This window comes from Elephas maximus, chromosome 26 (genome assembly GCF_024166365.1).
Source record: "Elephas maximus indicus isolate mEleMax1 chromosome 26, mEleMax1 primary haplotype, whole genome shotgun sequence".
NCBI classification, from domain to species: domain Eukaryota; kingdom Metazoa; phylum Chordata; class Mammalia; order Proboscidea; family Elephantidae; genus Elephas; species Elephas maximus.
In genome coordinates this window covers 27,607,590-27,628,059 of record NC_064844.1, presented here as the reverse complement: position 1 = coordinate 27,628,059, position 20,470 = coordinate 27,607,590, and the positions used below count along the sequence as shown (strand labels likewise).

Here is a 20,470-nt window from a genome sequence, read left to right as displayed (position 1 = left end):
GAATTAAATTAGTACTGGCTTTGAGAGCCAAAATATGAAAATTAACAGTGGGGGCCACTGATGGTTTTTGAGCAAAAGAATTTTACAGTCAGGGCTGAATGTGAGGAAGAGTCCTTTACGTATATATGTGTCACTGGCATTGCAGAGACCAACGTAGAAATCTCAGAAGCTGCAAAAAGTAAGGGGGGGCCTGAGCTCTGGGTTGCCATAGATACTGAGGATGGAATAAAAGCCAGTGACAGAGGGGACCTTCCTCACAGGTTGAGTGAGTGGAGTAAGTAAAGACAGTCCAGGTTTTAAGCTTGGTGGCTGGGAGGTGAATATAGCATATACTGAAACTGGTCTGTAAGAATAGAAACACTTAAGCCCTTAAGCCTAGTGGGAGAGAAGAATAAAGCAGGAAAAGCAGTAGTGCTCCATCTTTGTGTGACTCCTCCTCCCTGTCATCTGCACCTGATTTTTATTACTGCAGCCTCATGTCAGGATGGCTTCAAGGCAGCCAGTTCACACTGCAGATTCATAGTAAGGTCACACTCAGCTACTGCCCAGATTTCCCCGTTCTGCAGTTTGCTTTTGTTGTGTAACAACCCAGCAGCACCTGAACCCAAGGTCAGCCGCATCTCTAAGAGACCAAAGAAAGGCTCCTGAACCCACAATCATGACATATGGTTTGTTTGGAAAGCTTACTTATGGGACTGTGGCCCCGGGCAGCGGTTGGACCAGTTTAGCGCTCTGCAACCACCTAGCAAGGGACACAGCTTATATACCGTTCCATCTGGGACCAAAGCTCATCGTTTTCTCCCATGTCCTTGGGCAGTCAGCGTTCCCAGGGACTTCACATCCAGGCCCAGATGTTTTCCTTCTTGTTGCTAAGGCATTCTTCGGCCTTGGCCGCTGGCCCACTCATGCCACTCCCGGCCTTGTACCTTAGCCCAAGTCCATCCCGAGTTCATCCCCAGCATGCTTCGGGGAAGAGCAAAGCTGACTCCATTAGGGAGGGGATGCATATAGCTGAATAGCATTACCCTACAGCTTTGTTGTTCCTTGTTTCTTCATTTTTGTTTAATCCTATACATAGAACTCGGTCCCTGAGTGGCACAAATGTTTTTTATTCAGCTGCTAACCTAAAGGTTGGCAGTTCGAACCCATCCAGCAGCACCAGGGAAGAAAGGCCTGGCGATCTGCTTCCATAAAGATTACAGCTAAGAAAACTCTATGGAACAGTTCTGCTCAGTAACGTATGGGGTTGCCATGAATCAGAAACGAATCGATGGTACCAGGTTTGGGTTCTTTTGTTTTGGTACATGGAAAACTCAGCTTTTATCTAGTGGAACTTGGTTTTCATCTGGTATATGGGATATGGTTGGGTTTTACCCAGTGTCCCCACTTGGTTGAGCTTGTTTTAAGCCTCCATCTGTCTCCTCTCTCAGCTTTACATCACCTTCATTTAGAGAAGCATGCCTTTTGGCCATTTTGCTTTGGTTTTGTCTTAAGAGCCAGCCCCTCGGATTCACTAATAAATGGGTGGGCAGGAGAGCATCCTTCAAGCCTCTTTATACTTTCTCCTCTAACACAGATCACCTTGAGATGACTGGAAAGATTATAAATGGGGAGAGAGGGTGGGCAGGAGGGAGGTCCTGGAGCAATTCTCTGGTGACGCTACAGGTCTCCTGAAGGACTAACCAAGAATCTACTCTAGGGACCCTTGGAGTTCCCACAGGAAAACTGCCCAGAGCTGCTTCTTTCTGGATCTACTCCTGATGTTTGTGGAAAGCTGCTTTTCAGGTCTGCTTTTCTCTTTCCTCAAGGACTGTCTACTAAATTGCAGGGCCCCTTAGTCAAAAATTAGTAAGAACCACAGAACCTTAAACCAAGCATGGCCCTTCTCAGTGCAACATGAGGTGTCTTTTACTGCTGGTGCCCACTTCATCCTGGACGTGCACACACCCCACCTAATAGAGCCCTCCTCCTTTCCGGCACTCCTTCCACTTGGTCGTAAAAAGTATTCCATATCCTGCTGCTCAGCGGCTCCCAAGCCTGTTCTCAGGGCCTACTGTGGAGACTTAGCACTAGAAAAGGATCCTCACTCTTTTTCTCCAGTGAATTTGCTCCAACTTCTCTCCTTTTTTTTTTTTTCTCTCCAGTTTTGGGGGTAGTGATGGCTCTGTGGTAGAATTCTCACCTTCCACGCTGGAGACCTTGGTTCGATTCCTGGCCAATGCACCTCAGGCACAGCCACCGCTCCTCTGTCATTGGAGGGTTGTGTGTTGCTACAATGCTGAAGAGGTTTCAGCAGAGCTTCCAGACAAAGATGGACTACGAAAAAAGACCTGGTGATCTACTTCCAAAAATCAGCCAAAGAAAACTCTATGAGTCACAATGGTTCGATCCTCAACCAATCGTGGGAATGGTATAGGACTGGGCAGCATTTCATTTTGTTGTGCATGAGGTTGCCATGAGTTGGGAGCTGACTGGACAGCAGCTAACAAATCTCAGTAGATAGACATAGATTCTCTGAGTGAGATTCGAGTAGTCTCTCCCACTCTCAGGAGCCACATGATGAGAAAGATGGAGTGTTGTCTTCTCCTTGGCGTCACTATTAAAATGCATTTCCCATTCAAGGGGTGTTATAGATTGAATTGCGTCCCCCAAAAATGTGTGTCAGCTTGGCTAGGCCATGATTCCCAGTATTGTATGATTGTCCACCATTTTCTCATCAGACATAATTTTCCTACGTGTTGTAAATCCTACCTTTATGATGTTAAGGAGGCAGGATTAGGGCAGTTACATAAATGAGGCAGGACTCAGTCTATAATATTAAGTTGTATCTTCAGGTAATATCTTTTGAAATATAAAAGACAGACTTGAGCAGAGAGACAGGGGGACTTCCAGGGAGCGAGTCCTTCAGACCCGGGGTCCCTCCGTTGAGAAGCTCTAGACCAGGGGAAGATGGATGACAAGGACCTCCCACCAGAGCCGACAGAGAAAGAAAGGCTTCCCCTGGAGCTGAGTTCTGATTTCTAGTCTCCTTAACTGTAAGAGAATAAATTTCTGTTTCTTAAAGCCATCCACTTGTGGTATTTCTTTTATAGCAGCACTAGATAACTAAGACAAAGGGTAACTCCAGAAGTAGCTAATAGTTTAAATTTTCTTCCCGTAGAGCAGGGTCTAGGACAGCCCAGGGACTTTGGGCACTCAATAGGCATGATCCTACATTGGCAAAATCCCACTTGACAACAGTCCTGATCATTAGAAGTATGATGGATGTTATGGTTGTTGTTTTTATCTAGATAAGGAAACTGCAGCCCAGAAAAGTTAAGTGACTTCCCTAAGGCCACACAGCTAGGGAACGGCACAGTTAGAACTAGAACACACACCTCTGAGTCCTAGAATAAGCTGTTTCCCTCTACATACACTGAGGGGGGATTCCGGTCTCCTCATTTTTCCATTACTTCTGTCCACCTAAAACCAAACCCACTGCTATCGAGTGGATTCCAATTCATAGCAGCCCTATAGAACAGAGTAGAACTGCCCCATAGAGCTTCCAAGGCTGTAATCTTTACAGAATTAGGCTGCCACATCTTTCTCCTGCAGAGCGGCTAGTGGATTTGAATCACTGACCATTTGGTTATTGTTGTTGTTAGGTGCCATCAAGTCAGTTCCAACTCATAATGACCCTGTGTACAACAGAACAAAACACTGCCAGGTCCTGTGTCATCCTCACAATCATTGTTATGTTTGAGCTCATTATTGCAACAACTGTGTCAATCCATCTCATTGAGGGTCTTCCTCTTTTTCACTGATGCTTCACTACCAAGCACGATGTCCTTCTCCAGGGACTGGTCCTTTCTAATAACATGTCCAAAGTATACTAGACAAATTCTCACCATCCTCAGTTCTAAGGTGCATTCTGGCTGACTTCTTCCAAGACAGATTTGTTCGTTCTTCTGGCAGTCCATCACATGTTCAGTATTCTTTGCCAACACCATAATTCAAAGGCATCAATTCTTCAGTCTTCCTTATTCATTGTCCAGCTTTCACATGCATATGAGGCAATTGAACACACCATGGCACACCTTAGTCCTCAAAGTGACATCTTTTCTTTTTAACATTTTAAAGAGATCTTTTGCAGCTGATTCGCCCAATGCAATGCATCCTTTGATTTCTTGACTTCTGTTTCTCTGGCATTGGTTGTGGATCCAAATAAAATGAAATAATTTACAATATCAGTATTTTCTCCATTTATCATGATGTTGCTTATTAGTCCAGTTATGTGGATTTTTGTTTCCTTATGTAAATTGAAGTTTAATCCATACTGCAGGCTGTGATCTTTAATCTTCATCAGTATGTGCTTCAAGTCCTCTTCACTTTCAGCAAGCAAGGTTGTGTCAACGCAGATCTCGGGTTGTTAATGAGTCTTCCTCCAATCCTGATGCCCAGTTCTTCTTTATATAGTCCAGTTTCTTAGATTATTTGCTCAGAGTATGGTGACTTATGATGAAATGATACAACCCTGATGCATACCTTTCTTGACTTTAAACCAGGCAATATCCCATTGTTCTGTTCAACTGCCTCATGGTCTAAGTACAGGTTTCTCATAAGCGCAATTAAGTGTCCCGGAATTCCCATTCTTTGCAATATTATCCATAATTTGTTATGATCCACTGACCATTTGGTAGTGGGGCATTTTTCAAACCACAGGTAAAGACTGTGAAGCATCTTCCATTCTATTTGTATATAAAAGAAGAGATTATGTTTTCTGCTTTTCTCCAAAAGTAATAACTTCCCAGCTGATTTTTATTTCTTATATTGATTCTCCAGAGACAACCCTGCTACCCAGTTTAACCTCAAGACTCACATGAATTCTAGAGATGTGAAAGCAGCCATAGAGAAAATGACCCCAAGAGGAGGGCTTTCTAATGTAGGTATGTGATCTGGATTCAGAAAATTCTATCTTGTTAGTATGGTTCTCTTTCTACGTGGATTTCTTCAAACGTTCTGTATGTTTTTGCTGTTGTTATTAGCTGCCGTCGAGTTGACCCCCCAACTCATGGCGACCCCATGCGCGATGGAATGAAACACTGCCCACTCCTGCACCATTCCAGGATTGGTTGCAGGTCGAGCTGTTGTGATCCATAGGGTTTTCATTGGTTGATTTTTGGAAATAGATTACCAGGCCTTTCTTTCTAGTCCATTTTAGTCTGGAAGCTCTGCTGAAACCTATTCAGTGCCATAGCAACCTACAAGCTTTCACTGGCCAGGAATCAAACCCAGGTCTCCCACATGGAAGGCTAGAATTCTACCACTGCCCTCTAACATTCTATACATTGTTGTTGTTAGGTGCCGTAGAGTCTGTGCCAACTCACAGTGACCCCATGGTACAAAGTAGAACTGCCTCGTAGGGTTTTCTAGGTTGTAATCTCTACGGAAGCAGATCTCCAGGTCTTTCTCCCGCAGAGCCGCTGGGTGGGTTTGAACTGCCAACCTTTTGGTTAGCAGCCAAGCACTTAACAGTTGCACCACCAGGGCTCCTCAACTTTCTCTATGGGAGGAAAAAAATAATTATCCATCACAAAATGACTCACATTGGTATCTGTGTATTTTCTAAAGTATTATCGTTGATTCTGGGGGCAAAAGTCACTATAATCTACATGCTGCAGAGCCACAGCAACGCCCAGCTTTTGAGAATGGCAGCATCTTCAGGACAAGTAGCACTTCTATTGTGGTTTTTTCCTGATTGGCCTACAGTTGTCAGTTATTTAACTTTAAATTTGTAACCAGTTTCACTCAGGAGGCTCCCCAATGCCCCTTGAGAATCTGGTTCCCACCGACTCCTGTTGCAGTGATGACTGTGTGGGAGAGACATGTTCTTGGTTTCAAGCTGAGTCTCATGAGATGTCTAAAGCCTGGGTGAGGTGAACAGAAATCCAAGGTCTAGTCTTCAACAGGGCAGGTCCAGAAATTCCATTTTATTGGTTCACCCAGAGGTAACCGGGCATTAGGAAACAGTTTCACTCTAACCAAGCTCAAAGACTGCCCAAGAGCCCATGCCAATGTGTTAATTTATAAATGGTGCCCTAGCTTTGAGGGCACTGGGAGGACTAATTGTCCACCTCTCAAGAACCCGTTCCTACCATCGAAGTGCAGGGAAATGAAGAAGCGATGTACAATTGCTTGGCATGGAGCACACACATAGAGAAGAACTGTCTTTGGGGAAGCATCCTCAAAGTTACAGTAAATCTGATTAATTATCTCTCTCTCCATTTTAGTGTACATCTCTGTAGTGATCAGAATAGTAGTGTCTTAGGCTGAGTTCTCTAGAGGAACAAAACCAGTGAAGCATGTATACAGAGAGAGACAGAGAGAGAGATTTATCTCAAACAAATGGCTCACACAGTTGTAGAGGCTGGCAAGTCCCAAGTTTGTGGGTCAGATGTCAGGCTGGAGGCTTCTCCTGACCCACATAGCTGCAGGGGCTGATGAATCCAAGATCATCTACTCCAGCTGGCTTAAGCAGAAAGGGATTTATTTCAGCGTATTAAATGGTTTGAGGAATTATTGGAAAATAAATAAAAGAATTATTGGAAAATGAATCAGCTGATCAGCTGCAGGGGCTGATGAATCCAAGACTGCTGGCTCACAGGCTGCAGGGGCCAACAAATTCCAAGATCGGCAGGCAATACAGCAGGCCGCTGGCTCAAGTTCCAAGAACTGGAGGTGAGATGATGATGAGCCAGATGCAGGATCCAGAGTAAGCAAAAGCCAGTGAGCTTTTCCAAAACATCCATATATGTTGGATGAAGGCCACACCCCTGAGGAAACTCCCTTTACAACTGATTGATCATGTCAGATTATATCATAGAGGTGATTACATTATATCACAAAATGGATAACTATATCATTATGTAACTGCTAAACCACTCAGAATCTTGGCCCAGCCAAGCTGACACACAACCTTAACCATCACAATTAGTATCTGACAAATATAGAGCCTTGACCTTTGAACAATGCTAAACACTGGCCAAGTCACTCCTGTCCAGGCCCCCAAATCAATAGGGCCTCATCACAAACATGATAGAGTTCATTTCTGATTTGTTTTCAACTTTATACTTACATCAGTGAAGTTCCAATACTGTATCCTGGAAAAGACTTCAGAAGGCACTTTATTTCTTTGATGAAATTAGTGAGATGCTTTAATCTAATTGCATACTCTAACTCTGCCTTTGTATTGATCAAGATTTGAGTTCAGAGAACAGAATCTACTCCAGCTGGCTTAAGCAGAAAGGGATTTATTTCAGCGTATTAAATGGTTTGAAGAATTACTGGAAAATAAATAAAAGAATTATTGGAAAACGAATAAAAGAAATTATTGGGATGTCTAAAGAAACAGACTCTCGGCTGAGCTCTCCGCGATGATTTCCAAAAGCTCCCTGTAGAACCAGGTTCCAAAGGGTCTGCTGCCCCTTCCAAGATCAGGAAATCACTTTCTGAATCCCACCAGCTCCCGGACCTTGTTACAGCCAAGTCAGGAACATGCTTTAGCCAAGAAGCCACTGTGATCAGGAAGCTGCTGCTACAGCTGCCAGGTCCAGAGCCATTCCCTGCCTATTCCTATCCATATCCTTAAAACAGATGCTCAGCACCCTACCACCTCAACACCAATGGAGCTAAACCTGGGCAACTCTGCTAACACTAAAAAGTCAAATTCTCTGCAGATACTTTGTCCACAGAAATAGCAGAAACAAAAGTCCAGCCTCTGCCTTACTTCCACCTTCCAAATAACACGTGAGTGCATTAATTCATGGAATCAAAACGAATCTAGAACCCTAGCTGCAAGGGAGTCTAAACAATGTAGTTTTCCTATTTCCAGCCTCTGCTCAGGAAAGTGCTGGGAATATGTGTTGGGCACTAATTCACTGTGGTCTCCAAACTGGGTGGGATTGACGTGATCTTATGGTTCCCTGTGCTCTGATATGGAGCCAGAGGGGATTGCTGGGTGACCTTGGCCTTAAAGAAAATGATATATTGTCTGAGAAAGCAGCTCTCAGAGGCCAAGATTTTTTCTAGCAACCAGATTCTGTGTAACCAGTTCACACGGGTTCTCCAGGACATTTCTCCAGCAACTGCATATGTAACCATTTGGTCTTCTCATTTGGTAGGTAATAGGCTGGCCAAAAGCAGGAAAGCAGAGAATGTAATGACAGTAATCCTAACATTTTCAGAAGGTGATTCTTAACTTTTTTTTTAAGATTGAGAGCCTCTCTAAGAATCTGATGAGAGCCATGGTCCTTCACCCAGATAAATACTTATACACACAAGATATTGTGTATAATTTCAAGGAATTTGTGAATAAACAAATACTCTAGCCTGGCTCCCTCAGGCTTCCTCTATGCTCCAGGGGTCCACAGAGCCCCAGATAAGAGCCCTGCCTTTCTTAATGCAGCTATGCTGATTCTAAGGGGATCAATTGTCCCAGTTTTCCAGGGAGGACACGGGACTTTCATTGCTATACTGGGCAAGTCGTAAGCACACCAGGACAGTAAGTCATTCTAGCTGACTCCAAAATTTTCCTGAGGCCCTAGAAGGTGGGAAATAAGCACTTGGGAAGGGCATGTTGGAAGGCCTTGTAACACTGCATCGCCATTGCTCTCAGCTAAAGCAGATTGTTGCAATGGAAATCTAGGCCCAGAGATCTGGAGTGAATTATCCTGGGCCACACCACCTGCAGGTGATGTAGCCAGGGCTAGAGCACAGTCTCCCAATTCTTGTGGATATAGCTCTTCCTTGGCCAGACAGACTTATGCCCTTGGCTTAGCACTGCAGCCATGAGAAAAGACACCACTGAGCCCAGAATACAGCCCTCCACAGCTGGCAGCTCCTGGAGCTCACCCCAGACTGCAGGAGGCCAAGAGGCTACTGTCAGTCACTCCAGGCCAACTCCTCCCACCCCATGCTCTTTGAAACAACATGGGACCAGCTTAAGGACTTAGTATGGTTTCAGCGCCCAGGCAGAGAAAGGACCCCTTTGTTTTGTTAAAAGTCTTTCCCACCTGCTTTCTGGCCCCTAATTTTTTTTTTTTTAAGAAAAGACAATTAGAAATTAAAGGCTTAAAATGAAACTGGGATGGGAGTGAGCGTACGTGTTTTTCTGGACCTCTTTGTGCCACTGTCAGTTCCTTACCTGTTCTGGTGGTGGGAATAGGTCCCAAAGGAGTCATCTGGGGGCACAAAGGGGCTGCCAATATTCCCACGAGGAGGGAACAGAGCAGGAGAGGCAGCATATGCCTCAAACTCGGACGGTCTGCTCAGGAACAGCCCCACTGATGATCTTCACAGTAAAATACAAACAGCGCATATGGTAATTCATGGCTGCCCAGCCACACAGGCCTACACCTTAGCTAGGGGATTCAAGTCCCAGCAGAATTTCTGCGTAGCCACGTTTTATCACCTAGTCTGCATTTTCTGTGCTGGCTCCTGTCTCCCAGCATCCCCCTGTGATCCCAGAGAAGCAGGGTTACCTGGATGCTTGAGTTGGAAAGAGCTTGGAGGAACAATATGCCACATGTTCAGCCTGGCCTGACTGAAGGAGACAGAGCACATGTCCCTGAGAGTATCCTCAGCCAGAGCACATCAGAACACTACAGAAGCAGAGCAGCCATGTACAGCTGCACAGGTTGGGCACTGCACAGCTCCAAAAGGTGTCATTCTCGTAGACATAGTTGTGAATCCCTCATCTCCCTCCAACCGTGCATTACAGCAGCCTCAGGACTGATGCAAAACACTCCAGCCTGGCTCCCTCAGTCCACCATTTTACATAGATTTCACATACCCACCCAGTACCGTGGTGTTGATTCTGACTCATAGTGACCCTTGTAGGGCAGAGTAGAACTGCCCCATACAGTTTCCAAGGAGTGGCTGGCAGATTCGAACTGCTGACCCTTTGGTTAGCAGCCAATAGCACTTAATCACTACGCCACCAGGGTTTCCAAGATTTCACATAAAAAATTAAAATTATTGATACAGATATATAGATACATAGATATCCCTGCCATCTTAAAAATACAACGGTTCTCTTCTCATACCATGGTCTCACTGTTCCTCTTCTTTGCAGAACAGCCATTGTCCCTGGGATCCTTAAAACCACAATACCTTCTAGAGGGAGAATTCTGCTACTTAGGTTTATTGCTTGATTACATTTTGGGGTTAACTGAGGGTTAGCCTTTAGAAAGCTCTTTTTATTTCAGATTAATACTTCCAGCTCTAAGCATTCTAAAACATCTAAACTTGGCAGTGGTGGTCATATAGGTTGGGCTTCCAGTTAATCGGTTAGGTTTCTATTAATTGAGGTTTCTCTATCCCATATATATGAACACATTAAATCTACATTTCTTTAAAAAATATTCTGCAACCGAGTCATGGTATCCTTTGCCTACTAAGACTGTGATCAACTCCTGTATTTATAACTGGCATGATCATTCCAAGAACAAGTTTTCTCTCTTCCAGGCCGGGCCCTCTCCTTTGTGACCAAGAACTTCTTTTCAAAAGCCAATGGGAACCGAGGTGGTGCTCCCAATGTGGCAGTGGTCATGGTGGATGGCTGGCCCACGGACAAGGTGGAGGAGGCTTCAAGACTTGCAAGAGAGTCAGGAATCAACATTTTCTTCATCACCATTGAAGGTGCCATTGAAAAAGAGAAGCAGTATGTTATAGAGCCCAATTTTGCAAACAAGGTATGTAACTTCCCAGAGTTCCCTGCACTTTGAAAAGCTGCAACACCGTCAAAGCTGTGTTTCTCCTTCCTTCAAACATGAAGTCCCTGGGTGATGCAAACGGCTATGGACTTCTGGAAAATCAGCCATTGAAAGCCCTATGGAGCACGGTTCTACTCTGATACATGTGGGGTTGCCATGACTTGGGGTCAGATAGTAACTGGGTTTTTGTTTGTTTGTTTGTTTGGCTGTCTTTTAAGCCCACTTCTAGGCAGGAGGGCCTCTAGTGACGGACTAAGTAAGTCTGGGACCTGGAATAACCTCCTCAAAACAAAATCTCACACCTACTTTGGGAAGAAAGTGGAGGAACACTGTCCCCAGCATTACCTAGAGGCTCTCCCTCATTCCTCCCACAGCCCCAGAGGACCTAGGGCAGGACCCCATTGAGCCTGCCTGCACTCACTCTCACACACACACACACACACACACACACACTCAGTGATAAATAATGAAAAGGAATAATTGGACCAGATCGGTGGTTTTCAAACACTAGTCCTGGGTCCTGTGGAGATGCCTGTCAGCAGATGGGACCAGAACAGATGGGATGGAAACCTCCTACACTCATTGCATCAACCAGCTCAGCTTTTGTATGTTTCAGTGGGACTCACAATAGCCGTCCTCCAAAGAAAAAGTTCCAACTTAGAAAGAAAGAAACCCTTGGACTGGTTTGTCTTTGATGTTCTTCCAGCTTTAATATTCTCCATTTTCAGAGCTAATAGTGCTCAACACCTTGCATCATAGCCAACTGCTGACTATTTCATCCTTCTTGAAATTCTCTTCTCCCTCAAATTCCAGGACATGGAGCAGCTCCTGTTTCATTTGCTCTCTCCTTTTTTCCATCTTGTACCCTAAATGCAGACTTCTCCAGGACTCAGTCCTTGGCCCTCTGCTCTTCTCTCACTCAGCTTTCTCCCCCCACCCCCTGAACCTCACGCAGGGACTCAGCTTCAGTCTGCACTCAGAGCACCAACTCCCTCCTAAGTCTCCACTGTGGCCTCTCTCTTGAGCTTTATAGACATCCATTTCTAGCTGATCGACTTTTCTTCACCTGGATGTCCTGTCAAAACTTTAAATCCTACATTTAAAAAGCCAAATCCATCCTCTTTCCCACCTAAACTGGCTCCTCCTCTGGACTTTTTCATTATGGCACCATGTCCACCTCCCACACAGAGCCACCCCAGAACGCCTACTCAGCTGCTGAGACCCACGATCCCATCTCATACATCCCTCTATTCTTCCCATACCCATTGCCGCTTCCTCATTTCCAGCTAGTATCCATATCTGGCCTCTCTCCCTCCAAGGTCTTCGCAGTTCAGTTTAGACTTCACAATGAAGCCCAACTCATGTTTATGAAGGGCTCCTCCAAGCCTATATGTTCTCTCCTCCAAATCCACCATTGTTCCCCCATTGCTCCATTCGCCCTCTGATCCTAACCCGCCCTCCCTGAGCATCTCCTGTGACCCACACACAGGCCCTGTGCTTCAGCCAACTGGTCTCCCTCCAAGCCTGGCAGGACTTGGCTCATCTGCCTGGTGGGAGGCCCTCCTCTCCATCTATTAGCTAGAACTCAGCCCAGCCTTCAACACTTGTCTCAAATACCACCTCTTCCATGGAAAGTTTTGTGGACCCCATTTTAAGCCAATTAAAAAATGTTTCCTAGGAAAGCTCTCAACCATCTTGTTTTTAAATGTTTTTTAAGTAGTACAGGTTCATCTATGGTCACAAGTCTGTGATTCTGTCTCTGACCCCTGGAGAGGCAAGGGCGAGGAGGAAACGCCCCACCTCAGGAACCCTAGCCACGTCCAGGAGCACACCAAACACTTTGCTCAATGCTTATTTGCAGCTGCGCTAAATTTTTTCTGGAACATTTGCCTCAAGGTAGGGTTGTATGGAGGACAGAGCTCAGGTTTTGAAGTAAGACAGATTTGTGTTCCAGTCTCAGGGACTTTGAGGATGTTCCTTCATGGCTGGACCTCAGTTTACTCCTTCATGACGAGGTTATAAAACCAGAAAACCAAACCTGTTGTGTGGAGTGGATTCTGACTCACGGTGACCCCATGTGTGCAGAGCGGACCTGCACTTCATAGGGTTTTCAAGGCTGTAACTTTTCGGGAGCAGATCACTAGGTCTTTCTTTCAAGGTGCTTCTTAGTGAGTTCAGTTTTCTAACCTTTTGGTTAGCAGTGAGCACTTACCATTTGTGCTCCGCCTTATAGGATTGAGGTGGGGATTTATTGAGAGAATCTCTCCAAGAGCATCTGGTGTACCATCATACACACGTGGCCACTCCACAACGATGGGACCCCTTCCCACTCGGTGAAGGGCTGCTCTGGAAACATTTGCTGTAGTCATTTCTCTTGTGTGTCTTCCGTTTTCCCAATCACAACAAAAGCTTTCTTTAATTCTCTCATGTGGTGGCACCTACCACTGCCATCTTGTGGCTTGCTGCCAGTACAAATGAGTTGAAGGGCCCAGAGAGGCATAAATATGAAGCTGAAATCAGTGATTCACACCTCCCTCTGGATTTGTTTGGCAGATGGCTTTTCACTAAGCCCCAGCTGGGGGAATCATGTGAGTCTTGAGATGATTGCAGGGATCTTTGCTCCAGTGAGTGCCTGATTGGGTGAACTGAGATAGAAAAAGAGAATATTCAGAGAATTAGGGCAGGAAACAAGGGGTCTGTTTGCTTCTTTGGCTGTCCAGGTGGCCCAGGGTAGTGGTGACAGGTGGGAGGACTTGCCCGCCAGCCTGGTGAGTGTCCCTCCCCTGTGTCTTCCCAGGCTGTGTGCAGAACAAATGGCTTTTACTCCCTCAACGTGCAGAGCTGGTTCAGCCTACACAAGACCCTGCAGCCCCTGGTGAAGCGGGTCTGTGACTCCGACCGCCTGGCCTGCAGCAAGACCTGCTTCAACTCAGCAGATATTGGCTTTGTCATCGATGGCTCCAGCAGCGTGGGCACCAGCAACTTCCGCACAGTCCTCCAATTTGTGGCCAACCTAAGCAAAGAGTTTGAGATTTCTGACACAGACACTCGAATTGGGGCTGTGCAGTACACCTACGAGCAGCGGCTGGAGTTTGGGTTCGACCAGTACAGCAGCAAGCCTGACATCCTGAATGCCATCAAGAGGGTAGGGTACTGGAGCGGAGGAACTAGCACAGGGGCAGCCATCAACTATGCTCTGGAGCAGCTCTTCAAGAAGTCCAAGCCCAACAAAAGGAAGTTAATGGTCCTCATCACTGATGGGAGGTCTTACGACGATGTCCGAATACCAGCCATGGCTGCCCATCAGAAGGGTAAGCTGGCCTTGCCAGGCAGTCTGGGTTCTGAGGAGCTTCTCGGGGGCTCATGAGCCAGTGGGGTAAGGAAGGTACTGTCTTTTTATGAGGAACCCCTGGATGGTGCAAACAGTTAATGTGATCAGCTGCTAACCAAAAAGTTGGAGGTTCAAGTCCACCCAGAGGCACCTTAGAAGAGCCCTGGTGATCTACTTCTGCAAAATCATCCATTGAAAACCATGTGGACCACAGTTCTATTCTGACACACATGGGGTCACCAGGAGTCAGAATTGACTCTACAGCAACTAGTGGTCTTTTTGTGATTGGTTTTGTGACCATTTAATAAAATGTACAAAACCATAGAGAGTATTAGGACTGTAGTTAAACCCTGCAGGGCCCTTTCAACAGTGAAGGGGGAATAGACCACCCACCAGCAGGTACAGATTTGGTGGTAGACATTGCTACATACATGACTACAGGTGTTCCTTATATATTAATACAGATAATAGAGCACACAAGGAGCACAGTCAGGGACACCTCTTAGACATAACTAAACACCTTGCAGGATGAAGTTCCTAGGCTTCAAGGCAAAGGATCATAGACTCGGGATATCTATGTCAATTGGCACAACATCATTCATAGAGACAATGTTCTGCATCCTACTTTGGTTAGTAGCGTCTGAGGTCTTAAAAGCTTTCTAGCAGCCATCTAAGATACAACTATTGGTCTCTTCCTGTCCAGAGCAAAGAAAAGTGAAGGAAACCAAAGACTCAAGGGTATAATCAGTCCAAAGGACTAGCGGACATGTGAACCACAGCCTACATGACCCTGAGACCAGAATTAGACCATGCCCAGTTACCACTACCAACCATTCTGACTGGGATCACAACAGAGGGTCCCGGACAAAGTGGGAGAAAAAATGTAGAACAAAAAAATCAGATTCACAAAAAAGATCAGACTTACTGATCTGACAGACACTGGAGGAATCCCTGAGACTACGGTCCTGAGATGCTCTTCAGGCTAAAGTCCTGGAGACTACCTTCCAGCGAAATAGTAACCAAACCCATCGCCGTCGAGTTGATTCCGACTCATAGTGACCCTATAGGAAACAGTAGAACTGCCCCATATGGTTTCCAAGGAGTGCCTGGTGGATTCGAACTGCCAACCTTTTGGTTAGCAGCCATAGCTCTTAACCACTCACCACCAGGGTTTCCACCAAACAATGGACAGATCCATAAAACAAACAATAACACCAAAGAGAAACATGCTCCTTAGAACAATCAATTATATGAGATCAAAAGGGCAATATTTGCCCGAAAGTAAAGATGAGAAGACAGGAAAGGGCAGAAAATCAGGACAAAAGGTAATGGGGAAACCAGGGTGGAAATGGGGAGAATGATGACATATTGTGGGGAATGAAGTCAAGGCCATGAAACTCTTTGTATATAAACTATTGAATGGGAATCTAATTTTCTCTGTAAACTTTCACCTGATGCACAATTTTAAAAAGAAAAAAAGAAGGAACAGACCAGGAGGACAGCAAGTTAGTTTCCTAAAGTGTCATTGAAAACCCAAGGGTGACCTGAACATTAACCCTTCCTTTACATCCTACACCCTAAGGCATTTTACATGAAGGTGTGATACAATGAAAGGGAATTAGATTCATTACTTTAATCTCTATCGAAGACCACCAAATTGTGTTGGAACATTTTAAAGAAAAATAATATTTTTAAAGAAAAATACTATTTTTATAAGCAATCGCTAACAAGATTTTGGGGGTTTGGGGACAACTCTAGAGAAATGCTTATTCAAAATATAGTCATGCACCATATAAGGTCTGTTCAGGCAATGTCCCACTGCGTATAAGTCCGTAGTCCCGTAAAATTATAATAGAGTTCAGGAACCCTGACTGGAGAATGGGATGTAGTGGACATAATCAGACATCAATAGCTTCCCACATGCAACACATGTTATCTCATGTCTCTTGTATCCAAAGCGATTGTACTGCCAGGCATATAATGGTACAGTACATATATAACCTATAATACATATGTTTTGATAGTCATAATAAACACCTATGTTACTGGCTTATGTATGTACTGTACTGTACTTTCTATTGTTTTAATGAGAACTTTCCCTACTTACAAATAAAAAGTTTACCATGTAACAGTGTATGCTTTGACTGGTAGGCAGCAGCATCCAACCTCGTGTATCGCATGTCTCTTGGGTGTTGTACCGTTATCTCTGTTTAATTTTCTTTCGAAAATATCACCATGAAGCACATCATGGCTGCCAAACACAGCAAAACCAGTGCTAGGGATAGCAGCAGCAAGAGGCAAAGGAGAAGTACAGTACTGTATGTGTACAGGGCCTTGGCTGTTTAGGCAATACAGGTACACTACAGCATCCCGTATAGCTTTGCTAAGTATATAATACGATATTTGCACAATGTCCAAATCACATAACGTCCTATTTCACAGAATGTATCACAGATGTTAAGTGATGCATGACTGTGTTTAAAAAAATATTTCCATATAAAAACGTATAAAAGAGCACATCAGAAAGCTTAAAACTATGAAAAATGAGCAAGATATTTTTGTAAATGTTTATAAAAATGGTCACATGTATGCCCTTTTTATAGGATCTATGTATAATCACTGTTTTTTTCTAAAGTACCATAAAATACAAACAACTTAGAGAACACCTCATGTTTTAGTAGAAATAGTAACAATAATAAAAGTGCACCAAGCAGTTGGTGAACACAAAGGACATAGATAAGTGCTAGTGTGCAGGACTCGCCAGGACTGGTTGTTTTTTCTTCTCTGCCTGCACTTAAATTGGGTTATTTTGCAGGATTTTCTGTATTGTTAAAAGCTGCTTTTAATCCATTCTGAAATGAGGAGGAGTAAAATAAGCCTTAATACAGTAGCTTTGAGAAACCAAAGTAACAAGCCCAGGGTTCAGGTACAGACTGCTCGTGGTTTACCCTCACGGAGCCCTTGGGGCATACTCAGCCATGACAGAATGCCTCATGGCCCACATGCCAGCAGTCACCATGTCCCTTGGGCTCATACCAGCAGAGTCAATATGGTTTAAGACTCAGAAGCAAGCTGTCCAAAGTTTCAAAGTGGAAACTGGATGGACACACAGCTGGATGGACCAGCTCTAGATGACAAGCCCAGGGCTCTCCTGCTTTCTCCAAACATCTGACCCCCTGCTTGTGTTCAGCACCACCAACACTTATTTTTCTAGATGGACCTCCTTTGGGCCTAACCTAGTGGGTATCCCTGGCCTGCTTGGCAGGAGAAGTGAAGACCAAGGGAGATGTCCTGGGAGCTACCAGGGGTGTCATGATCTGGAAAATGTTAAAGTACTGGAACCAATAGGTACAAATTGCATGGAGGCAGTTTCCTGCTCAACCTAACACTAAGACTCATCTGAAAACGAATGAGCATTTCATCCCTGGGAGCATCCAAGACGAGGCCATTAGAATTGCCAGTAGGCTCCCTACAGCACAGCGGACTCAAGGATCTGGAAAGCTAAATTTCTGGTACTGTTTGTGCTGTCTTTATTAGGGACAGCCTTTCCATCTTTGAGTAGAAAAGACAGCTTAGTCAGTCTAAGCCCAGACCTATAGCTATTTTAAAGCCCAAAGCTGGCTTTTCCCAATCTAGATGATATTCAGAGAAAAGAAATTGGAGAGATGAGAAAAGTGACTGGGAGATGAAATCCAGCTGAGTGGGCCACATTTGAAAGCAGCTTAGGCCAGAACCGTGTGGGCAGGTTCAGCTCAGCAGTCAACAGGACAGAGCTCCCAGGAGAAGACACTGGAATCAGGGAGATGGGCCCTGTGCCTGGGCATGAGGCCACACCAGGCTCTGCCATCTTCTTTCATAGCATCTTGCTCACCCGCTTTGGGCCAGCCTGAAGGTGGTGGGGGTGGACAGGCTTTTGTTGACCAGCTGCCCCCAGCTCAAATCAAAGACCATCACACCAGGCAGACTCACTACTTTCCACTAAGAATGGATACCTAGTCTCTGAAACATATCCTCTCCTCCCTGGGCCATCTTTCAAACCCGACCTTCCTCCCTTCACCCCTTTTACAACCTAACACCTTCATTTCCACTGTACTCTTTCCCATCTGCATCTAGACTTGCTCAAGTCCCTCCCATCCTAAAAAAAAGAAAAATTCTCCCTGATCCCAAGTTTTTGCTTCAGTTACCACCTGCCTCCACCCCTTCACACCCAAACTTCTGGAAAGGGTTAGCTATACATGCTGAGAGAGCCTAGGTGGTGCAAGCAGTTTGCAAATGGCTGCCAACCTAGAGAGGCTGGTGGTTCAAACCTACCCAACCACTCCACAGAAAATAGGCCTGGTGGTCTGCTTCTGTAAAGACTACAGCCAAGAAGGCACTATGGAGCAGTTCTACTCTCTAACACAAGAGGTCACCATGAGTCAGGGGCCGGCTCCGTGGCAACCGACAACAGCATATCTTCTATCCCCATGTCTTCACTTCATTTTCACCTTCAACTTCCAGCGATTCATTTGGTTTCTTCTACACCTACTCCCCTGGAACTGCTCTCACCAAGCTACTAGTGTCTTTTTCTTTTTTTTGCTTTTGCTTTTGTTTTTTCTAAATCCTTTGAACACTTTTCTGCTTTCATCCTATGAGGCCTCCCTGAAGCATTCAACAGTGTGGGCCCACCCCTTATCTGGGAGGCTTTCTTCAAATGGTGCTGGAGCAGATGCTGGGTGACCACCCCCTGGGACCTTGTGCAAGGGCTCCTGCACTGGGAAGGAGGTTGGGCTGCCTGGCTTCTCAACCAAAAAAAGAAAAATCCATTGCCCTCAAGTTGATTCCGACTCATAGTGACCCTATAGAACTGCCCCACAGGGTTTCATAGGCTGAAATCTTTACGGAAGCAGGCTGCCACATCTTTCTCCCACGGAGCCAGCTGCAGGGTGGGTTTCAACTGTGGGCCTTTCAGTTAGCAGCCAAGCACTTAATCATTGCACCACTAGGGCTCCTATGGCTTCTCAAATCACCCTCAAACCTAAAGCCATTCAGTTCCACTGTTTCAGTTAAAAAAAGATACTGAACTAACTCTGATGCATTTAGGACTCACTGAGATCTGGCTCTCCGCAGGTCAGAGCAGGTGTGTGTCATGTGGTGTGACCTGCAGGTTTTACTTGTCCCAAACTATCTTCCTCTCTGCCTGCTCTGGGACATGAAATTCTTACCATGTATTTACTGTTAGCTTATAGTAGATGTTCAAAGGTATTTACTGAACGAAGGAGTGAATGAATGAGGGCCATTTAATTCTAGAAGCCTAGAGGCTGGCAGGGAGGCCTGTTTTGGCATATTTGGTTGCACTTGAAGACAACAGCCAACAAAGTCACGGGAAGGCGCTGCTTCATTGGCAGTGCCTTTCCCGGGGGGGACACCTCTTCACCCCACCCTTGTCCCCACAGGAGTGATCACCTATGCAATAGGCATTGCATGGGCAGCACAGGACGAGCTGGAGGTCATCGCCACTCACCCTGCCAGGGACCACTCCTTCTTCGTGGACGAGTTTGATCATCTCTACAGATTCGTTCCCAGGGTCATCCAGAACATTTGTACAGAGTTCAACTCCCGGCCGCGAAACTGAGCTCAGAGCAGACAAAACAGCAGCAGACGTGCTCTACCGACTGGTTGGTTGGGCCACCCCAGCGCTTCACGCAGCCGACGCTGGACACCGAGGCAAGGAGGGTGTGGCACACAGATGTCTTCTCCTCCTCCTCTGCCATCGTTGTTTCTCATACTTCAAAACTTGGAGCTAGAAAGATGATCATAAATTGGCAGAATGTGCTGAAATGATACATCATTTTGAGGGGGTTGGGGATTTTATGTTTCCATGATTATTTTCAGAATAGAGCGCAGCACTCGTGGCAGGTTTAAGTGGAGTTTTGGTGGGATTTTTTCCTTTATTCTCATTAGAGCTCTGTAACCCTCAACAAGTCTCGTCTTGTCATGGTATTGTAAGAGTTGCTTAATTAAATGTTTAACAGGATCACGTGCAATCATTCTGGCTATCGTGTACAGCCCTCACAGGGTTTGTGGGGGCCTCCGCCTCTGCCCTGCTCCTTTCCAGAGCCCCTGCTGTGTGCTCCACCAGCCGTGGTGACAGCACATCCATAGAGGTGCAGAGAATTTGCCTCCCTTTTCACTAGCATCAGAGTCCCTGGGTGGTGCAAATAGTTAAAGCGCTCGGCTGCGTTTTGAGGTTTGAATCCCCCCAGAGGGACCGTGGAAGAAATGCCTGGTGATGTACTTCTGAAAAATCAGCCATTGAAGACATTATGGAGTGCAGTTCTACTCTGACACACGTGGGGTCTCCATGAGTCAAGATCAGCTCCATGGCCACTAGTAACTTGTCGCTATC

The 20,470-nt window shown here is 45.5% G+C and overlaps 1 protein-coding gene across 2 annotated transcripts in view; it reads left to right on the top strand.

Moving 5' to 3' along the window:
• VIT (vitrin) overlaps positions 1–20,155 on the top strand; it is a 127,051-nt gene extending 106,896 nt beyond the window's left edge. For both annotated transcript variants that reach the window (XM_049870456.1, XM_049870455.1), the window contains 4 exons: positions 4,822–4,925; positions 10,504–10,730; positions 13,549–14,062; positions 19,518–20,155. In XM_049870456.1, the coding sequence (XP_049726413.1) occupies positions 4,822–4,925; positions 10,504–10,730; positions 13,549–14,062; positions 19,518–19,696 (1,024 nt within the window). In that variant the 3' untranslated portion in view covers positions 19,697–20,155. The remainder of the gene's footprint in view (positions 1–4,821; positions 4,926–10,503; positions 10,731–13,548; positions 14,063–19,517) is intronic.
• The last annotated feature ends 315 nt before the right edge of the window (positions 20,156–20,470 follow it).